This window comes from Argiope bruennichi, chromosome 9 (assembly GCF_947563725.1).
Source record: "Argiope bruennichi chromosome 9, qqArgBrue1.1, whole genome shotgun sequence".
In the NCBI taxonomy this organism is placed as follows: domain Eukaryota; kingdom Metazoa; phylum Arthropoda; class Arachnida; order Araneae; family Araneidae; genus Argiope; species Argiope bruennichi.
This window is the reverse complement of record NC_079159.1, coordinates 58,041,197-58,065,518: the sequence shown is the minus strand read 5'-3', so window position 1 is coordinate 58,065,518 and position 24,322 is coordinate 58,041,197. Positions and strand designations below refer to the sequence as shown.

Below are 24,322 nucleotides of genomic sequence, written 5' to 3'. Positions count from 1 at the left end.
TGGAGACAAATATATAAATAAGAAAGCATAATAATTCACTGACTTTTAAGTAATGAATTATATACTTTTATTTCTGTTTTCATCACAGTCATGATTTTCAACCGAAGTCGAAATTGGTTACCTCATCTAAAATGCACTTTTCACAGCATAACCTTTTCTTTCAAGCAAGAAAAAAGTCACAAAGAACACAAATATAGCAATTGAAAAAGAATTACGACAAAAAGATAAATTCAAAAAAGATCAAATCAAGTCTAATTATTTTAAAAAGATCATAAAATATTTTAATATAATAAAGGGAGGTAGGAATCTTACAAAATAAAAATGCTAAATTACTGTAATGATTATTTATCTTTAAAAAAAAACCACAAAGAAATTTTTTAAAACACATTTTATTAATGCAAGCTGAAAACAAATGAGCAAATGTTTTCTTTAAAAAAGAGCTACAAAATAAAATTTTGATAAAATGTAGTACATCATATTACATGGCAGATAATTCTGAAAATTTTATAGTGTATGCAAATTTTTCAAGGTATGAAGAAACTAGAAAAATATTTTGACACACATTGATTTGTAGTCAACTTTATATGTAAAACAAAATTTGACATATTAAACTAAATATCAAGATTTCAGAAGTTCAATATAACAGGAAGCTAAAAGTAACTTAATAGACACTAAAAACATAGCAACAAGTTTCTGACAATAAGAAATACAAATTTAGATATATGAACATATTTTTGGTCAATGTGCTCATTCAGCATATAAATGAATTTTAAACTGTGCAATCTAAAATTTAGAAATTCAGCTTGCAGTGAAATGGATGAGAAGAGAAATATTTGAAGTCATTAGTTCATTTTAATGCAGCAACCAATCTCGGGGTATAACTTCAACAGATGATAAACAAGGTAAAATACAAACCAAATCCAAAGAAAACAAAAGAAATTAATTTTTAAAAAGTTATTGGGCATTCAGAATTATACCTTTATTATTACTATCAATCAACATCAACAATATTTACAAACTATATTAAAGGCAAACACAATAAAACAAAGACTACAAATAAAAAGGCATTTCCAAAATCATGACACCACTTTAATGTACTACCAAACTTTGGGCATTCTTAAAACAGACGACAAACCATGTGAAATGCCCTCTTTATATAACATAGGCACAAGAATTCTCTCAAAAGAGAGTTAACCTTGACACATGGGTGGTTTAATATCCTCGGCCAGTCTCTGAAATCTACAGATGATGAACCTAAGGTTAATGGTCTCAAAGAGGAGTGTAAGACAGTCTTTGCATACAGTTGCTCGGTTCACCTAAGTAACATTTCTGGAGATACAGATACAGTGGATGACGCACTGATTCAACAAGGCCATTAGAGGATTTCTGTCACCAATGGTTTAAATACAGGTTCCTACATAAAAAATTAGGCTATACATTTGTGTTTGATATACTTATGGATTGTCCTGAAAGAAAAAAAAAATGTAATGAGATTTTTTTTTCTGTAATTGTTAAAATTATTTCATGGTAATTAAAAAACAGAAAATCATGTAAATGTTTTACAAAAGATAAGCCTGAAAAGAAGATTTAAATTCAAATCTGAATACATAATCATTCAATTAGACTAAATTATTTAGTATTACTAATGACAGGAAAAGTTCAATTGAATTATGACTTCTACCAATGCTTCAGTCTACAATACTATTAACGACTGAAGCTCAAATATTGTTGAATGACTAATAAAAATTGAACCCAAATTTTAAAATTTTTCAGTCATTTTATAAACTTGATATTTTTAAAAATGCAATTAATTAGTATAAAATTAAGAGAACAAATATTTTATACATATTTATAGACTGATATTAAAACACTTCAGTTAAGAGTTCATAATATATATACTTAAGATTTTTAAAAATAATAATTTTGTACAATTTTGATTTCCAAATGGTACATCTAAACTCATGAAAGAATATCTCTGAGAATCAGTCATGTTTAAATTTATGTTCATATTTATCATAATAAGGTATAGGCCAATTCACTTTCGAAAAAAAAATCAGTAAATAAAATATGAATATTGCTTATTTTTTATATCAGTAGTTAGGTGTACCCCTGAGCCATTTTAGTATCATCATGTGTTAATGAAATGAATCAAATTGTTTGTATTGCTAAAAAAATTCAACATAAATAGTACTTTTTAAACACATAAATAAATGAATAAGCATATTAAAAAATATGATTTTGCACAGTTTTTAAACAATCAACAGTTTTTTGTAAATTTCAACAAGTATAATGAAAAAAAAAAAAAAAAAAAAAAAAAAAATTCAAAATGTTTTTACAATGCAATTCATTAGACCTAAAGCTACCAAATTTTACATATAGTTAAATCTTGGGTGCTTGCACACAAAGAAAGTTTCAAAATTAATTAGATTTTTAGTACAGATTAAAAGATTTTATTGATTCTGGAGTATATTATTGAAATTAAAACTATTTTTTGACCATTTCCAAATTTAAAAAATAAGCTTTTCAGTGATGCAAGCTTTATTTTGCCCTCTAATTTTGAAAATCTTTTTAAAATAATTAAGTATTTATTTCTAAAACAACAGTTTTTGTTGTTTTAATAACAAAATATATATTCATGCGAATTGAAAACGGTAACACATTTTTGTAAGCTTATTATGATTGCTTTACAATTATAAGCAATAATAATAATAAAGGAAGAAGAGGCAAATTTAAGCCTAGAACATTATTATTCCACTATGTCTTGAACTAGAGATTCAAAGCTTCATTTTTTTTTTTTAAATATATATTGGCAGAAACATTTACCTTTATTACTTGTACGATATCTTTCGGCCGGACCCCAAATCCGCACAGTTCCATCATCAGAGGCACTAGCTAACATACTTGGATACTTTGGATTCCATGAAACACAATTAACAGTGCGTGTGTGACCAAGAAGCACAGCTATAGGCATTTCTCGTTTAATGTGCCAAATATAAACTTTATTATCTATAAATAACAAATATTTTACTCATTTCAATTCTGACAACACACAGTTTTAATTAAAAGTTTTCGACACTTAAAAGCAATCAAATTTACCTTCACTTCCACTTGCAATAAAAACTTGATTGACCCCTCCAAAGCATGAATGGATGGTATAATAACCTTGTGTAACACCTTGAAATTTTCGAACTAGTACTCGATCTTCAATGTCCCATAAATGCACACCCTATTACATTAAAAACACAGTTGTAATTAAAAATAGCAATACCATATTTCTTTAAAATTCATAATATAAAATAAATAAACCATGCAAATTCATGAAAGGAAGATAATAGTCAAATATTACTTCACAAATTGTAAAATCTGAAATTTTGATATTTTCTAATGGTGAATACTTGTTTTGATACAAACTTAATTCACTATTAAAACAGCATCGCATATTCGGCAATGGAAGAAGGAAAAAAAAAAAAAAAAAAAAAAAAAAAACTATTTCAGACCTGTTCAGATGAATGGTCTCAATGATACTCAATACTTACATCAATTAGATGAAAACTACGGAGTTACAGATATATAGTGAAGCAAAAGTAATTGTTGTTTGATGAAAAGGAACTGTAAATGTCTGGGAAAATAATTTGTTTCATCTACAAATTCATGTGTAATTTTTTTTAAATTATTTCATCATATATTTAGTCAATAATGAAGTCTGTTAAATAATTTTGTATAATATTTGAAAATATTTCAGTTAATTAAAACCTTTTAGAAATATCAACTCTTCAATAATTTGTTGACACTACATAATATCTAATATATCAGTAAGATGTGCTATTAATGATTGTTTAACCAATGTTGGATGGTATTTGCTTACATATATGGGGCTATAAATCAGTTAAATATTCCTTGAACTAAAATTATCAGTATAATCTATTAGTGAGAACAGGAAAAAAAAAAGGGGGGGGGGATAACTTCCGATCATATAATTGTTTGCAGTTTATGCAAAACATTAAATAAAATATTAAGATTTCAAAACGTGCATGCATAAATGGAAGGAAAATATAAACTCCATTAGAAAAGTTTTTGCCATAAATATTCACGTAACGTAATGCATAGTATATATATTACATAAAAATCTTTTTTGAAGAATAAATAATCAATACATATAAAAATCTGGCATTAGTAAGAATACCTTTCACATCTACAGTAAATTTCAATCTTTCAGCAAAATTGTTTTCTTGATATTATAATTATCTTAATCTCCTATAATTTTTAAAAATGATATTCTATAGCTCTACTTTCAACTTCAATCACAATTTAAATTTCAAAATGTAAATTTTACTTTATAAAAAGAGGCACTGAAGAATGTTTAAAACAAAATATTTAGTATCACCTGAGTTGCAACATTCAAGAGAGCCATTCTTCCAGTATCGTCACATGTGAAAGACATGACTGAATGACCTTCTTGTAATCTGCAAAAATGCATTACATTTCAATAGATATTCAGAGTAAATTGTATGAAAAGAATGGTATTTATGACATTACTCTGAAAAAATAAAGGCTATTAATATCAAAGAGAGAAATAAACTAATTTACATGAAAACCTTAATACATAAACCTCCATTTTCATAATATTAAATTTTCATAGTAAAATAAATATTGAACTTCAAAATTTTCCTTTCAGAATCAAAGTAATCAATATATAAATACCATCTCCAAGAAATATTTAATTAATATCTTGAAGAAAAAAAGAAGAAAAAGAAATTCTTGCAAATCATTAAACAGTACAGTAATTTCAAAATTTTACTGCTATAGAGTATTTCCAAAAATATTCTTCAAAATTTTAAAAAATAGGGTGCTTAATAGGTAAAATCAATTTATTAATTACGTTACAACTAAACAGTTAAATCAATTTACTAATTTAAATGTACTCAAGTTAAACATTTCTCAAAATTTAAAGGTAGTTGAATGGAAATGAAACACAACATTTGAAAATTAATCTTCTGAAACATTAGACTAACTTGTATTGTACAGACTAAGTAACAAAATCTGTTGCATTTTTCTTTATTTATTAAACTTATACAGCAATAATATTGTTAAACATTTTACTAGTGCTATGTAATAATTTCAATCCCATCTATATTAATTTTTGATTACCTAATTCAAAAAATTTATCAAAATACTAACATGTTAAAATCGGTTAAATCTTCAAAATTATATCCTCTAATACGGTGATGAGTATCAGCAGCAAGGATTGTTTTTCCATCTTTCCTACACCAGAGACACTGAACTCGAACTCCTTCCCAAGAGTCAACAATATTTCCATCTAAATCCTGTGCAAGAAAAAGAAAAATTTATATAATACTATAGACATGCAGACTAAATTAGAGTCCACAATGAAAAACTGGAATCAAAATTATGCCTAAATACATGAACGTTACATTCATTTAAGAGGCCTACCATTAGAGTTTTACTATTTTGAATTGCTAATAAAGCATGAAAATCTACTTTTCAAGAATAAATATTTCTTTCATATAATTAGAACAAAACTTGATCAGATCTACAATACCACTGAAAATCACATACTAAATTCTATTTATTTAAATTATTGAATTTTAAGCTATCAGATTTACTTGCATTTGAAAAGACTGACTCATTGATGGATTTAATCAAAAATCTATAATTCTGGCAATAAAATGTTAACTTAATCCTTCTGCTCTTTGCATTTTTTTATAGTTATGTTCCCATGTACACAAATTGATAGATAGATTTTATGCAGATGGATTTTGTTCAAAATTTGTAAAAACCTTATACGGAATTTCATCCGTCCATCTACTTAAGTATTTGAGTTTAATGAACTAACAAGACCCAAAGGGAGACAATATTTCAAAGATAGTTTTATCAAGATCTAGGAGGTCAAAAATAATTTCAATTTTCATAGGTCAATTTTCTTTGGCAATTACAATCCTTTCTGTTTGCAATCAAAGAAGTGAGAAAAATTTATATTCTTTTTTCTAAAGCTGTATAAATAATCTCCAGCTAAAAAATTAATTTACAAATTAATATAAAAATGTATCAAAAAATAAATTTAATAACATTTCTGGAATTCTAATAATCTGCAAGGAACAGTGACAGATTTACTAAAATACAATTTAGAAAAATGAAATTCTTTTATTTCCGTCCAACAAAACATATAGAATTAAAATTAATTTCCTTCAGTATGCAAATAACACAACAAAATTATAAATTCTCTTTTCAAATATATTTAACAAAAATTTTACTGATTAGTAATCATGAATATATTTGATGATGCTAAGAAAAAATGCAAGTCCTACGAAAAAATACAATAATTTTAAGTCTCCTGAATATGAATAAGCTACATGATAAAAAATTTGATACTTACACATTGATAAAATTGACCCCGAGTTCCACCACATACAAACTTCTTTCCATCAATATTCCAGGCACAAGTAGTAAGACTATCTTCAGGTGAATGATTCACTTTGACTTTTAAGGTACCAGTCTATATACAAAGGCAAAAAATAAACAAACTAAATGAAATACAAAATGAACATTTTACAGATGATGATCCATTCATTAAAAAAAAATAAAAGGATTTTTTTTTTAGAAAAATAAGAGTAATTTTTTTAATTTTTAATATTTTCAAAGTATAAAGTCTTTTAGATCCATACTCCTCCAGATAAACAGAACCTTAAAGTCCTATATAATGAAACAAATTATTCCATTTAAAACTATATGTTCAGTTAAGATTGTAAAAGAATTTGAAGGTATACTAAGCAATAAGAATTCTGCCTGATTTCATTTACCCTTTTTTTTTCTTGTAATTGAAAATGATATCTATAATTACACATTTTAAAATGATTTATTTTTATGTAAAGGATATTTTTAACGCATTATTATGTACATTTGGATGCAAGTCAAAATGAAAGGTTATTACTCAAGAGCCAGCAATTTTCCCTCCCCTCCACCCTTAGATTTTATTTGCATGTGTGCTTTGATTTTAATTATTATTTAAAAAATTGCCCCACACTAAAACTGACAAATGAATCATAATTTTCTGCATATTATATTTGAAATACTGATGGAATATACTTTGAAACATTGTAGCGAATACAATAAATTTTGTGAATAAATTTTTCTTAGTACTAGTAGAAAGATGAAGCATCTTTATATTATCATCTATCTAAAACTAATAGTGATATAACCTAAAATAACAAATAGTTCGGAATAAGTTTATTATAGAATAATATTAATAGAAAACAAGAGTTATTAAAAAGAATAAATATGTTATGCGGTCGGGAAAAACAATTTCTTTCCTAGCATCCCTTAACTGTTAACTTAAAAGAATAGGCGATTTTATATTATATTATATATATATATATATATATATATATATATATATATAATGCTGGTAACACTAATACATCATCTATCAATTTAATATTTGAAATGAACCCAAACTAAGATGTGAATAAAAATAAAAATGATATTAATAAAGCAGTTGTGTTTCAGGAATCTCTCATGGTAATTTCCAAGACTTTTTAGGAAAGCAATAATTTTTATTTTCTGAATAAAAATCAATTAAAATTTAAGATTCAATTCCAGAATTAAAAACATATAAGAAATGAATGAAAATAACTATTACATAAATCAAACTGAAAATATATAAATTACAAATCATGTAAAACCATCTAGATGTCAAAATTAAACCTAAAATTAAAGTAGATAAACGAAATTATAAAACTGCTATTTCTTTTACGAATAGAAAATGGCATGAAAGCCTTTGAGATTAAGTCCAGTTTACATAATGCAAGCTTAACTGGAAAGTGATGTTTCTTTAAATTCAAAAAGACTAACCTCTACATTCCAAACCCAAAGGTCCGAAGAGTCATCAGGTCCACAAGCAATGAGATAAACATCATCAGGACTCCATGACAAAAAAGTAACACCACCAGGGTGGTTTTCAAGTGTCTTTTGATGAGTCAATTCCAGAGTTTCCTATCAGATGATTTAATAACTTAATACCACAATTTTTCCGCTTGCATAAAATGCAATTTAAGTAAAACAATGAAATAGATATTACAAAAATTAAGGAATATATATTATTTCATCCAAATACTATAAGCAAACTAAACACATAGATTCCAAATTGAAGGAAGTAGACAGCAAAAACAATTATTTGAGAAATTAAATATTTTACAGAAAACACTAAATTTAATTATTTCATAAAAGTATGTTAAGGAATACTGCTTAAATATCTATGTAAATGGCAAAAGTATGCAATATTAATTCAGATATACTCAAACGTAGCAAAAATGTTAAATGCAATTGTTTATATATTTTTTCAAAAATTTTATAACTTAACAAAATGATGAAAAAAATTTAATTTCTACCCAGTTTGCACATTATGAATAAATAATTTAATCCATATCAGCTCTTATAAATATGAAGAAATTGGTATTTAATCCCAAAAGAGGAATTTGTTTACTATTAAAAATCCATTATTTACAACTTTAGAAATTTCAGATCTGGATGGGGAGTTCAAAATAAAATAAGCAATTTAAGCAATTAAAAAAATTACAACTGACATTTATATTCATTTCAAAATATTTATGTAAGTAATAAATCAATAGCATATGATTTTCTCAAAGACACTTTAAGTATACTGTCAGGACAAATTTAAATGTATATATATATATATATGTAGAATCACAAATATGAGGGAATAGCCAGCATTTTATTGCTAATATATACTAATGAGGTTATTTACAAACATTTCTTTAATAATGGACTTTTGCACCATATCTCTGACATATTATTGATTTTTATTATTATTATTTTTTTTCTTTTCTTTATTTTTTCAAAGATTTTTTACTGTTATGCTTCAATTGGAGTTTCATGGTTTTCTTTTGAATATCAGTCACAATGATACAATAAGCAGCTTCATTTTTTGTACAAGCTTTAGATGTGGGAAAAAATGTTTGCATCCCGGGAACTCATTTTTCCGATATATATTTTTCAGCAATTTGATAGCTTTGCTTGATATTTTCTTCACATCTTATTTTGATGTTAGCTTTTTCCTTAAACCTTTTTATCACACACACATATATATATTTACAAATAATTTATGCTCTGTAGTTCCTTGCTATAAATTCAAATGTTCACAGTTTTCTTTCATACAGATGAGCTGCAGATTTCTCTTCAGATATAAGTTCATACTTCATGGCCTGAACTGCATAAAATGATTCTTAGTCTATTCATTTCATTCTTAGTTAGATTCTTAGTCTATTCATTTCAGAAATAACTCTGTAACACTAAAGACATTAATCACCTTATCAAGAAGATATTATTTAATGCCAAAGAAAGAATGCTTCTGATAAAAAAAGATCAATTGAAGATATAAAATGCAAAGCAAATTATCTAAGGGCATATTCTTTTTGCACTGTTCATGAATAATCAACATAAACTTTCATTTTTTTCCCCCCTTCAAATTTCTTCAATACATCTAATCTTGTCCATCCATTTAAGTCTTTCAATACCCAGCCACCCCATAAATACAAATTTTGTGGGCAAATGATTTTTGTATGATAAATTGCAGAGATTTTATTTTGATTTGTTAAAAAGTGAAAAAAGATTTAAAAAAAAAAAAAAAAAAAAGAGCATAAAACTGAATGTATGGAAGAATTACATCCATGTAACAGAGAGAATATAAATAAATAAAAGGAAGCAAAAACAACTTACAGGGTTAACAGCCCAAATAATAACATTATTATCTTTAGATCCGGTTGCGAGTCTACTACCATCATTGGAGAAACGGCAAAACCAGACCTCATCACAGTGATCTTTGAGGATTTGGACAGTTTCACATGGGAACTGTTCCCTACAATAGTTTTAAAAAGGAAAAAGGGAATTCAAATTAATTACACTGTGGACAAACTAACATGCATTTGAAGAAAGAAAAATAAAACCAAAGAATAAATTTCATTTTTAACTTACTTTGTACAAGTATGATCAATAAGTAGAGATACATTGTCCAAACTGTTTTCTGATTTTGAATTATGATAAGGACACCTATCTTTTTGAAGCTCTACAGCTTGATGCAGAAGAGTTTGAAGCCTTCTAGGAGGTAACATGACAGATGGTGGTAGGAACGCTACAATTTAAGAGAAAAAAAAATTAGAATTTATTTATTGATTTAGATGAAAAATGTATACATAAAAAATATATAATCATATAACAGCTAAATGTATAATGCTTTTATGATATTCAAAATTTAATTTTATAAATTAATAATGAATACCATAAAATAAAAATGCTATTGTATCACTTATATAGCCTATACCAAAATTTTACTAAATATGGTATATGTACCACTAATGATGCATTATTTTTATAGTAAGTGGTTCAATACCATTAGTGGTATAGGATTTTTTTTTTTTTTAATCAAACTGCATCAATGATGAAACAAGAAAATTAAATCAATAATTGAAAAGTGATGGAGGATAATTTCATTCATTTTCAGTTCTGCCAGCAACAGATTTAACTTATGTATTATCTTACAAATTGTAAATTGAAATACTCTGAAAGTGATCCATTTTTAATTTTTGATGCATGAAAATAACTGAAATCATGTTCCATTTTGGAATTAATAATTTAATATAAAAAGTATCTAAAAGCTTATATTATATATTAGATGGTTTATCACAGTCCTAAGATCGAATCTTTAATATTATGTATTATCTAGCACAAAAATAACAGCTAATTACTTTAAATTTTTCAAATGGAAAAGCTTTATCAGATAATTACAATTTGAAACTATTAGTATAACATATAACAATAATGACTACTTTAAGTAGCTTTTAGATTTTATACTAATTAAATGGAAGAACCAGCTGACTGGTGGCTTGTCAACAACAGAGGTTATTTGCTAATATTTATTGCTAAAAAAATTTTTAAGAATATATGAATAACTTAATTTTAGAATGTTTCATGCTTTGATTTTTTTAAATAGGAAAATGACTTTATGATGGTCATATATAATTTGGAATTATGCTTATGTGGTACCAAATTTAAAAAGTCCCTTTAAGAACCTTTGGCCCATAAACATTCTGTACTCTAAATTACAAGAAAATAAAAACTGTTCTCATAGACAAAAACTAACAATGCTTTCTTTGCCTGCTTTATTAAATTGCAATAATTTGATTCAGAGCTTTTAAAGAAAAACATTCTTATATATTATTCTTTCACTCCAATAACAAAAGAGTGTTTCATCTGTAGGAAGAAGAGAGAAAGTGGCATATAAACAATGTGGCAGCTGATAAGCAAATAGGGTTGAGGGTAATTACCTTAATTCAATCATATATTAGAGCAAAATTAGTATGCAGGGAAAATTTTCTCCAGTCAATCAGAAAAACAAAAACAAGGATGAAAATACAATTTCAAAAAGTAAAGGAAAATAATTTTATACATTACAAACCCTGTAAATATTTATTAGTTTTGATTCCTAACCTAACTAGAACCTAATTAATAAAGAAATAAATAAATAAACAAACAAATTTACTGAAAGCTGCAGAAGAAATAAAAAATTTTAAAATAGATTTATGAAAATAACAATGCAATAAAATTAAGAAATTAAATTAATATTTAAAAACTATTGCACCTTGGAGTTTTTCCATTAGTTTCTGCCTTGAATGAGCTCCTTTTCCATCCCATCGAGCCATGCGTCGCAATTCTTCACTTGTGCTGCACATCATGTAGCTGAAAAGCATGCAATTATTTTTCAAGTGCAATTTTTTTGTTCATTTGAAAAAAGATACTCGAATCTCTAATCCAAAACATTGTATCATGATCATTTTTACTCCTCAATTGCTATTTAATTTTTAAGATTTTCTCTCGATTAATATAGAATCAGTAACTAAAACAATGAAGATACTGTAAATATATTTTTTAATAAATTTCATTACAATTAAAGGAAAATTTGTGGGGGAATAAAATTGCTATCATTGAAAATTTTATTTTTTAGTTTTAAAGAGGTGCGAAAATGGCATTTTGTGCAATATAAAACCTAAAATTACACATGAAAATAAAAATAAAATTTTAATGAGTTCATAATTAAGAATTTTTAATTATTCACACTTAAAAAAACACTTTCTTAATGAGCAACTTCATCTGCCATTGAAGAAATAATTATCTTCAAAATTCAGAATATGCCCAGTATCTACCCAATAGTCATTTCAATTTACAGATAATAATTTAGCCTATAAATTTATGCTAGAAACAGTAAATAATTTTGACAAGAGTACAAACCTTTTCTTAACTTATCTAAATATATAAACATAAAATTATATTTCTTCCAATTCAAAATGCAATAATTTTAACAACAGTTTTAAGATTTACCCAAGAATTGAAAGGTGCCATTTATGGAAAAGCGAGTAACGGGGAAAATGTTCATCGTTGATCAATAATCCTTTCAGTATCTTCCTACCTACATTCCCTTAGAAAGGTGTAGTATCATTCTTTAATTCCTTTCTCTTTCAGTACATGAAACATTCATTTCTTGGTATCCATGCAGAACTGTTATTGTTTCAAAATTCCTCATTCTAAGTAACATAGTTTTGTGTTACTATTTATATGGCTTTGTTAGCTGAATTATTTAATAAATAATGATGCACAAACATAAACTTATATTTGAGAATTTTATTAGAAGAAGTTTAGTCTTCCAAAGGAGAAATTGATACTGTTGGTGAATATGTCACTAAAAACAAAAAATTAGAGAAATTTCTCTTCATCTTCCCAAAAAACTAGCAAAGTATGGAATCAAAATCTCCACCTCATCAGATTTTAATGTTACAAAATGGAAACATATGCAAAACAACAAACAAAGATACCCTCAAGTTGAAATTTCACCAATGACAAACATTAAATTAAATTAATTAAATGACAAAAAATTGGTAAACTTGTTTATTTGGATCAGACAGAAATGTGATAAGAGATATTTGGTAATAAGTTATCCTATATTGAAAGAATTTTTATCAAAGACATTAAACCTTATAGGAAACCTGACAAGAAACAAAGACGACATCTCATAATTCAAAGGGGAAAAAAAACTAGGAAAATCTGCCCCACCCTATACTGCAATTTTAAAAGAACAAGACATCAATATTATATGTGCGCAAAAAATCAAAATGTGGAATATTGTTATCTACTATGATTCACGATGATAACATTGATGAAATTGTGAAAAACCATCAGGTAACACAATGGTAGTTTTCATTGTGAGTTATTGCTGCACAAATGTCTGAATTTTTCTTAATATCAACAAAAAGGTCTTGTCAGCCCTTGCAGTATGCAGCAGTAAATGAGAAAATTTCTGAAGCACTCTGTGAAATCATTAATGAAACTCATTTAATAGATCCCAAATAATCACATCAAAAATACCAAAACACAAAAAATGCTAATGTGTTAAATGTTAAAGGTCTAAAGATAATAAGTATAAAATGAGATAATTTTATTTGTACAAATCAGTTTCCTTATGTGTGCCAGAAGTGTATGAAGATTTAAAACTCCCGATTAAGAAGCATAATTCTTTTCAATTGAAAATTTCATAAAATATTAAAAAAAAAAAAAAAAAAAAACTTCTTAATTAAAGAAGTATAGTTTTTTAATGAATTATTAACTTATTATCTATAATCAATTTTTTTTCCACCTAATTAAACTGATCAGGGTTACCCAGACAATGTGTGATCTCCAAGTTTAGTGTTGGATGCGTGCCTTTGCCAGGTTAAAGAATAAAATTTTAAATGAGAAAAACAACACACAAGTTTATAATAAATTATGCTGATTTAAAACTGATAATTTTGCAAAATTGAGCACTACTTTGTTGGAACAGTTGTTCTGTTTTTGACATTTATTCAAGTAAAAAAGAAAATAATTCTCTAGGATATTTATTTAATACTAATAAGGTTTAAATACTGTCAATGAACCAATAAAAATGTTATTAATTTGTGATCATTCTGTAACATTTTAAAGCTAAGAGAAATAGCAAAGATATACTTAATAAATAAAATGAAAAAAAAAAAAAAAACTAATCCAAAGGTCACTGCTTGCAATATGTGAATTAGCAATAAATTTGAAGGAATTCATTTCTAAAAAAATACTATTAAAAATATAGTTAATAGTTTTGCATAATTTTAACAAATTTAAGGAATTCTTGATGATAAAAATCATACTTTCTTCTCAACAAACTTTTCTAATAAATATGAAATGTCTCAAATAATCAAATATCATTAGTCATATGTAACAATATTTATTCCCACAGATCAAACATAATTGAAATTTTTTTAAATATTAGAAAAAAATTCTTGGAAAAATAGAAAATGCAAATCAGATATTACATTAAATAATTTGCATAAGTATGATTTTAATTCAGATTTGCATTAATAAATAATTAACTATGAAGCAATTTTTTTTTTAATTCTGCCTGGAAAATAAATTTCAGATTTTAAAAGTTAACAATAAATTACTTTTAAATATGGCAATATATTCCAAAAGAACAACAGAATGTTTTGCACATGAGAAATAGAAACAATAGTTTAATCACACATTTTCCTTCAACTTTTCAACAAAATTCATCTAATGCTATAAATAAACACCTCAACAAGATCCTTCATAATAATAATAACATTACAATTCCATTAAAGAACTCCGATTGATAAAAAAATAATACCTGCTGAGCTCATGAACTCTATTTGTATTAAATCGTAGAGGAGTAAGTTCATGTCTAAGACACTGTAGTGCTTCTAATACATGGCCATCTTCTAAATATTCCAGGTACTTTTGCTCAAGTAACAAAAACTTCATTTCCTAGAAGATATTAAAGACAAAGTATGAGTAGTTTGCTAATTTAAAATAAAATGATTTAATCAATTAATAGACAGCCTTGCTAGCAGAAGTAGCAAAGCCAAGTGAAATCTCAACAAATCAAAATATTTAATAATATATATATATATTCCAAAGCAAACTTTTTCAAAAACTACAAATTATTATATTTCAATCATAAACAATTATTAAATATACATATTCTAAATCCAAATTATAGATGTCACAGAACTACACTGCTCATAAATTTCTAGCTTGAATTTTAAACATGGTTTGATAATTATGGTTCCTAAAGTATGGATGGCATAGAAAGGTAAAAACATTATCTAAATTCAAAAATAGTATATATTCTTAAAACAGCCTTTTCAAAATTTAATTAAAAAATTATTATTAAACCACTGTAATATGATATGGTCAGTTGAAACTTACAGAATTGCTTTAATTTCAAAACCATTGTTTTAATTATTTTTAGTAAATATAATTCCCTTCTGTTTATCTTCCATTTTCTGGGTTTGGGGCAAAAAATTCTGTATGAAAATTAGTTTTTCAAATTTAGAGACAACCGATGCAAAAGATTAATGAGACAAATTCAATGAACTTCATAAACTTTTAATTCAAATCATCAGAGCTTTTTTTTTTGTTGTTGTTGTTGTTGCATTGTTCAAAACACAGCTTAAGGATAATAAACTTCAGAAAAACTTCAACTCTCTTAATCATAAATTTAAAATAAATTTTCAGTCTCACTTCTCTTTTTTTTTACCCTATTTCCAAAAAACTTTCCAGAAAAATACAACCTACTTGTAGATTATTGCTAAACATATAAGATAATTGCAAGGAATTCGACTACTGATAAATTAAAACTACATAATCATACCATACATAGAATGTATCATGAATGGCGACACTCATCTATATTCTGCCTGACATTTCTATTAACAAAACTGCATGTTTGCTATTTAAAAAATATGATGTAATTCATACCAATAATATTTTTTCTTTCTTTAAGGAATTATTTTATTTGAATTTCCTAACTTCTTTACATATAAAAATGATTTGAACAACATGTGTTTGTGTGTACCTGCCTGTGCTTTTTCTCACTAACAATTTCAAACTACTAAAAACCAGAAAAACTGGAAAAATAAAAGTTCCAGTTTAAAGTTTCAACAGAGATTAAAGGCCTTCAAATTTGCAAAATAAGTGTTATATTTAAAAATACAAATTTAACATATCTCCAATTTATATTCTGAATATGATCGCTAGAGAAAAGTAAATCAAGAACATTACTATTCACACACTGTGTTTATTTCTTAATGCTTCCTCCAATTTAATCCTCTTTAAAATTAAAATTTAATATGGCTGCATTATGAAAACTCTGAAATGTATCTTTTGTTAGAAAACAATATTATAATATTTTAATGAAATGAATATCTTAACAGTAAACTGTAAACAATAATAATAATAAAGTGGAGGATGTCAGAATACACAGCAAAATGAACAAAGCAGATAATAACTTCCTCATTTCTGTAAATATAACAACCATCAAAATTTGCATACAATGACAAAAGAATTTTGAGAAAATAATATTCTCCTCTTTTAGGAGAGATGACACTGAAGATACTCTTGCATATCCAACTAGACTAATGCAATTTGTTTCTAAAAAATATATTTTTCGATGAAATATATAATATATCCAAGATGAATATGACTTTTTGAAAAAATTTCTGGGAAGTTTAGCCATTAGTTAAATTTTTTATTTCATAAAAGTATAATTTTCTTAAAATTAAGAAATTATTTATTTGCTATATAAAAATAATAAGAAATAAATATAAAATATAACATTGGGGGGGGGGATTCCCATATTTTGATTTTTTTTTTTTTTTAAGGGAGGAAATGCATATAAAACATTGTGAATGAATTCTAAAAATTTCGCACCGAGATTCAAAAATCAAATAAAACAAAGAACAGATATGTCCAATCAATCTACAAAAATTTGAAATTAAATACATTTTTAGCTAAAACTAGTTTCTTGAGTGTTTTTGACGAACTCTTATGATGTATTTGGTTTACTAAGATGGCAAGCCTTAATTTGTCATATGAAATAAAGTAATATTTATAACATATATTCTTATTACTATGATATTTTTTTTAAAATCTTAAGAATTTTTAAAGTCCATATTTTATATCATAATATTAACTACAATAGGAACAGTTCCCTCTTGTTTTAGATGTACTTTATGAGATGCCAAATTAAATGCCACAAACTAGCTTATAATAGCTATAGATCTCATTCATATACTGATGTATAAGTCAAAAACAGATGATGAAAATGAAAACATTTTCCTTCAGAGTACTTTCCAAATGAGTACAAGCAACAGTTTACAAAGTAGCATGTTTGTTTTAAGCAAGGAATTCAGAAAGAAACTACCTGACAGAATAAACAATACCAAATTTTACCATAGTTACCTAATTACTTTGAAAAACTTTACACTCAGCAAAATTAATTACTTTTTTGATATAACTCAAATTTCTTTTAGTTTTGCTTCTTTTTCCTAATCATAACTTCTTCATATTCTATCTATTACTGAGATTAATGAATTTATTAATCTGCTGTTCCCGCATGTCAATAAATTTGCTCTGAATGCATATTTTTTTCTTTTTAATATATTGAAATTCAAATTAGTATATTTAATTTTAACATCGGAGATAAAATAAATCACATCTGTCAATGAAGGCTAGTTATGAAGCTATTATAGTTTAAATAATAATAGTCTATATTTAATATAAATATTAAAATAGCAATAAACTACAACTATAAATTAAACAAATAATTCACTTAACAAAATAAATCCTGCATACATAAACCCCTCCCCAGAAAAATGCAATAACTTACGAGAAACACAAAATTAAAGCTTAAAGCTATCAAAAACCTAGCAGGTAAAATAGAAAATTCCATTCACAAAATAACTTCCATGAAGGCTGGATCTTATATACTCACAATCATTATAAAAAAAAATCCATGCCATAAAATTTTTTATTTTATTGCAAATGATAAATTACATGAAAAAAGTATTGTCCAAATACACCTGAATCACTCAAAATTGAATGCAGTCGGATTCAAATAACTGACTATTCAACATAATACATAACAGAATATTATGTATACTCTATATGAATATATTCTTTTAGCCTTGTTTAAGTGAGATATCTAAATAACAAAAGTACATAAAAAGAACATACAACAAGGGAATGTTGATTTTCCAGTAGAAGTTTTAAATCCCCAAGATCTTTCTCAGCCTGTAAAAAGAAAAAGAAAAAAGAACATACGAGAAATGTTAAGCAACATAATAAATTAAAATTGTGGCAGAGAAAATAGTATTCAATTGTATGTTAGAAATGTAAATTAAGAAATAATTTTAAAAGAATAATTGGAAATTTTCAAGAGCAGGCCATGAAACATGACATACTTTTGTCCAGTCACCATCTGTTACATGAGCTTGAAATTTGGCTGCAGATGGATGATCTAATCTGCAACCAGATTCTTTCATCAGCTGTTCTGCTGTACGACTAAAAACCAGAGTGGAAAAATTGTTTATTAGCAATGAAATCAGCGAAAATGCATATTATGATTGTCACAATTAAATCTGCATTTTACTTAATATAACTTCTGGTTTTAAATATGATCTGCTATTTTTCTAAAGAGCATGGAAATTCTTTTACTACTAAAAAAATATAACATCCCAAACATCTCATTCTCCTGACCCCCTTCCCCCCAAAAGGAAATTTTAACTACTTTCCATATATATGATCAGGAGAAAAAAACAATGATCACAAGATGAACAGACTTCACTTTCTTTCTACTATTAAATTAAAATGGCCATATTCTACAAATAGTAAATAAGGAAAATGAAAATTCAATTTTAATTTCTGCATCTAATTTATCTTTTCACATATAAACCTTTTATTTACAAGCCAAATCTAAGACAAACAACTTGGAAATCTGGTTATTTTAATTAAAATAAAGTTGCAGTTCCAGACAATGAAAAGGTAACTGCATATAGTAGCTAAAATATAAAATGAGTTCCTTTCAATGCTTTCTCACATAGTAATGTTCCAAAATAAATATTAAAAATAAATTGATTATGAAAGAGCTATTTAAAAGAAGCTATGCAGGAAATATATGGAATTAGTTTATCCACTGAAATAAAAAGAAATATATATATACACATCCAAATATTAAATAATTCTTGGTGAAATTTATACCCAAGCTGTAAAAAAATAATAAGTACTTCAAATTGCCCTTTCACCAATAATATAGTATTTTTTTCAAGCATTGAAAATACTTAATTCTTAATAAGAATATAAATTTACTTTGGATTATTTGAAATATTTTGCAGTGTATTTTTCAAAATAATAAAAGATTTCCTATACAAAAATGGCTAATAAATATAAATGTGGAATCAGATAATGCAGATATAATTAATCAAGAATTCTCATTCATAATAATCTAGGATAATTCAATATTCTTATTCCAAGAAAGAAATTATAATTCTTGCTTTTAAAATAGGAATTTTAAATTTTAACATTGATAATATATAGTTTACAAATTTCAAATTAAATCAGATTTAAAAAATTCATCAGCATATTTTAAAAGATATTCAATTTTAAAAATAAAAACAAAACAAATCGCATAAGATTTTTCAAAGGAGTATTTTGACTTGAAATATTTTAGAATTTAATATATATACAAAAATAGTCGAGAATCAATATTTATTCAGTTTTACGTACATTTAAAATCCCCGATTTCTTTTTCTCATACTAAATCAAACAAAAAAACTTTTGTTTTCCTTTCTATGCATCATTATTGCACATATAAAAGAAATCCTAATATTATCAAAGAAATACAATAATATATAAAAACATTTGATTCAAATTTAAAAAAATATTCACCAGAATGAAAATATATAATTCAACTTTTATAAATAACCAGTTGTGAAGTGTCCCATATTAATTGATTTAAATACTAAACAAAATATTTATTATTTTATTAAAACTGGCTGATACTTCTAATCTAAGCAAAAGTTTAATAAAAACTATATTATGCTTTTTCTACAAATTAAAATATTAATAATAACAAAACAAACATTTATGAAATTCTTTCAAATTATTTAATAAGTAGAAGTCTTGTGATAACTATATGATAACAAAAATTAGAAAGCAAAACAGATATGTTGATGATTAACCAAACATTAAAACCAAAATTTATTCTGCAATCCTATCAGCATGATTTCTTAAAAATTGTCATTTTACTTACTTGGATATTTAAAATCAGCTTTCTGTAGTTATAAAAATAAATACAAATTACAATTTACAAATGCTCATTGAATGCTTGAACTGCTCAAAACATTTAATTACTGATTACTGCAATCTGAAAATGAGTAACTATACAAATTCTTACTTTCCTAGTTTCATTTTTAAAATTATAAAATTAATAATATAACTGATATGATTTAAAACTTATTTTTTTGATATAAGTTATTTCATTAAAAAAAAAAGATAAAATTGAAAACATTTTTTAAGAAACAATCCAATTTTTAAAAATTATTTCTTGATGTGGAACCATTTAGAAAAAATAATACAATTTAAAAATACATTAATTATCACTGTAATAATTCTTGCAAGGAAATTCTTTAATCCATTCATAAATATATCATTTTTCTAAGAAAATAGATGCATTTTAATCAAAGAATAACTTACTAAGCAAACTGAACTTCCAGAATTCAAAATCTGTTATCAAAAAAGTTCTACCAATACTAATAAGCTTTTGAGAAATACACTAGCTAAAAATTTCTTATAGCAGTTTATTTATTTAAAGTCTTTAACAAAATAAGTCTCATGTTCAGATTTACAAAGTAAATGAGGAATTTTTCAAAAATATCATATATGGAAGCAAAATTGAATAGAAAACTTATTCCTAGTGAACCTTAAATAAAAAAATAAATGTAAAGATAAGTACAGATATTCACAAAACTGATTTTTAAAGATAAAGAGTTTCCCTCATTCTATGAAAACTTAATTAAAAGAACAATTTAGCTTTCATATTTTAATTTAAAAATGTAAATGTTTCTATACAAGCTTGAAATGTGAATTAAACATTTTTATATACAAAGGCAAGAGAATATCTCAGCAAATTCAAAAGAACTAATAAATTCTATGGAAATTAAACAACATTATTAGACATATTTACATCTTTTGTTTACAGGAAATATTAAACAATTTTATTAACAGTAACAAATGTTCTACACTTTTCAAGTTCAAAAAGTTATATATGCCATTTAGAATAGAAACAAAATTATGATTTGAAACTAAAAAATTTTTTACCAGACATTCTTTTGCTGCATTAATTGCATAAATCGAGAGGTGCAGATCGTAAACAAAAAATGAGGATTTTAATTGTTCTTTGTTCTCTTATTACTAAAATAAAAAATCATTTTTTACATCATTAATATTTATAATATGTAAATAATATAATCAAAATGGAGAAAGAGGTAAAGAAACAAGCAATCGGATAATAATATATTTCGAAATAACAAAAAGCAATCACTATTGACAAGTCCGAACAAGGATGCTTTTTTGTTTACTATGCTGTGAACATTTGCTTAGCCGCGTTTTGTGTAATTATGTATTTAAATCTTTCCGATCCTATTAAAAGTATAGCTATATTTTGAGCCTTTTCTTCCAAATGGAAAAACATTGATTTTTTTTATTTTTTTTATCATTATTATTATAATCATTTGCCTTCAATCCGAACACAAGGACGTTTAACCCACATAACAAAAACAAAACTTTTCAACATATTTCGTAAATAATAAAGTTACGAGTTTCCGGGATATGTTAATAAGATTATATTCAAAACAAAAACACAACTTAAGGAATGAAAATTTGCGAATTATGAACAGATATTAAGGAATGCTTGTACACAAGTGTGACGCAGGATCTCATCGAACAATGAAAGACGATCTATGCAATTTTCACAAGAAAATTTTATCTTAATTTTCGAAGTTTCTGGCTATTTAAAATAAATGCTGAACACTTAAAATGTAAAAATATAGCATATTATACGTACTTTAAACCCAGTCCGCGGAGATGCTGACCAATTAATCGAATAATGTCTTGATCTGTTTGAGATCTTATCTTTGTGGATATCGTCTTGTGAACATCTCCATTAAGTTCCAAATTGTCTTCGAAGGAACAAGTACCATTTTGCAAGTCATTACTAGTAGAAGCTGTTTCACCATTATGACAACCATTACTGGCTTGCATGTTACTACTGACTGCAGAAAGGCGCTGCTTTTTTAAGGGTGGGGGAGATACTCCACCGTCGTCGGAATCTGCACTCGATGCCAGGCTTGCTAGAAATGCGACTTTATTTTATTCCACTTTAATTTTGTATTCCAATCCTTAAACGATATCCATCAAGATATCATTAAATACCTCATCCGTCGCGCTCACTAATACACGGACACCACCATCAACTTTTGTAAACATAGCCAATAGCAAAATCTCAGCTGGTAGCTTCTCTGTCGAAATGTGACGTCATAGAAAGGGGTTCTGGGATAGCTATTCAGCAAACGCATTTTCATTGTCCGGTATTTTGTTAAACAGATTATTGATCTGGAAACTGAAAATAAAACTGAAACAATGACTAATAATCGTCAATTACATTGCAACATTAATAAGGAATATTAATAAGTTTTTTTTAGATTCCCTGATTAATACTATAAAAACCAAGTGGAGGGAAAGATGCCAATGAAGACTGAACAATTTTGTTTTTGCAGCATTAGTATATTTAATATGAAAATAATTCAACAATTGACACCAGGATTATTGATATAATTTAATTTTTCAATGATTATTTGAAAGGTCCGGCAACTTTGTTACGATATCTTCACAATATTGCCCAGCATCTGGAATATCAAGCAATATCGAGGAGATATTGAAAGATATCTTCCGTTAATTGGGCAAACATTTGACTATTAAAACATATTAAATTAGCTTTTGTAAATGCCTACAATTCAAAAAGTTTCTTTGACTTGAAATGAGATGACATGAAAGAAATGGGAATGACAATATTCAATTAAATCACAATATAAAATGTAAGATTGATGTCGTCGTCTTAATAGAACAACTTACTTATGAAACAAGATGACATTTACAAAGATTCGAATGATGTGAATAATGCAGCATTTCTTTTCATTATAGTCCTTCTTGCTTCTTCTTCTGATCTTGAGAATTTCATTTCTTCTTGAAAGGATTTTTAGGAAATGAATCGACCTTTATAATCAATTGCAAAGTTGTATGTTTTCTAGTTTTCCATTAAAGATAATAAACATTCCAGTAATAAACTATATTATATAATATTGTAAAATTTTGGGGAAACAATATTGTGAAATTATGTAAAAGTATAAAACTTCGTTATTTTGATAATAATGTGTTCTAATATTGTGAAATATAATTTCCAACATTGCACGATGCTTTTCATGTATTAAAGACACAATTTCCCCTAAATAATCCCCAGATTTTAGTTCCTAATTAATTTGAAGAAGATAGTTTAATTTTTTTTTACTTATATTTGCGATATTTCATTTTCACTCCTTTCAAAACTTGAACCTGTGATCTCATTAGTTAATAGGGTTCTGTACACAGGCCCAGCAAGATCTTGTCATGCGGGTAAAAATTACAGCATTTGCAGGAAAAAACTCTAAGGAAGTGTCATGCTCTTTTAATTTCTTTTTAGAAGTGTGCTAATTAAGGATTTTTTCTCACAATTTTGAAGTAAGAATGTAACAGGAACGATTTGCATCAAATTTAAAATCTGCAACAGAGGCGGCGTTAGCAGGGGGGCAATTCCCCCCCCCCTGTCGGGAGATTGAGAGTTTCGTCGGCAAAACTCTACGCCACTTCAGTATGGTTGTGGAGAGGTGCACATTCTCGAATATAATAATTTAAAAATTACCTTAAAGTTAATATGTTGTAAACAATTGAAATATCCAAATAACGGTTAAAGTAGTTTGACTATATTTGGAAAAATAATCGATAGGGTGTCAGGTCAATAAGATGTCGCATTTTATGGACAATTTTTGATCGGTCGATTATGAACGCAATGCGATGGATGTTGAAGAAAATAAATCTTCGAGTTTTTAAGCCTTTGAATGAAATGACGTTCACCAAGCTTATAATTTGCAGTATATCCGACAAGGTGAATAAGATATCGCATTCTGCCGACAATTTCTGACCGGCCGACAATGAACTAAATGTGGTGGAAGTCCGCAGATTTTTAGACATCTGATTTAAATATCGTTTATTGAGTTTATAATTTGCGCTATATTTAGCACAATAATCAATAAGTTGACAAGTGAATAAGACGTCGTGTTTT

General features: G+C 26.2%; 1 protein-coding gene across 2 annotated transcripts; it reads right to left on the bottom strand.

Moving 5' to 3' along the window:
- Nucleotides 1-470: 470 nt before the first annotated feature.
- On the bottom strand, nt 471-22,482 carry LOC129983838 (WD repeat-containing protein 26-like). 2 transcript variants are annotated; one of them, XM_056093497.1, is made up of 14 exons: nt 22,013-22,482; nt 18,354-18,453; nt 18,127-18,183; nt 14,738-14,874; nt 11,672-11,769; nt 10,009-10,165; nt 9,754-9,895; nt 7,870-8,010; nt 6,395-6,514; nt 5,179-5,324; nt 4,385-4,463; nt 3,097-3,226; nt 2,824-3,006; nt 471-1,466 (listed from the first exon to the last, which is right to left on the bottom strand). In XM_056093497.1, the coding sequence occupies exons 1-14, from the start codon at nt 22,207-22,209 to the stop codon at nt 1,432-1,434; spliced, it is 1,722 nt and encodes a 573-aa protein (XP_055949472.1). In that variant the 5' UTR covers nt 22,210-22,482; the 3' UTR covers nt 471-1,431. The 2 variants fall into 2 exon arrangements, with proteins under 2 accessions (XP_055949472.1, XP_055949473.1); XM_056093498.1 differs by having other exon boundaries at nt 9,754-9,892; nt 22,013-22,481.
- Between the last annotated feature and the right edge of the window lie 1,840 nt (nt 22,483-24,322).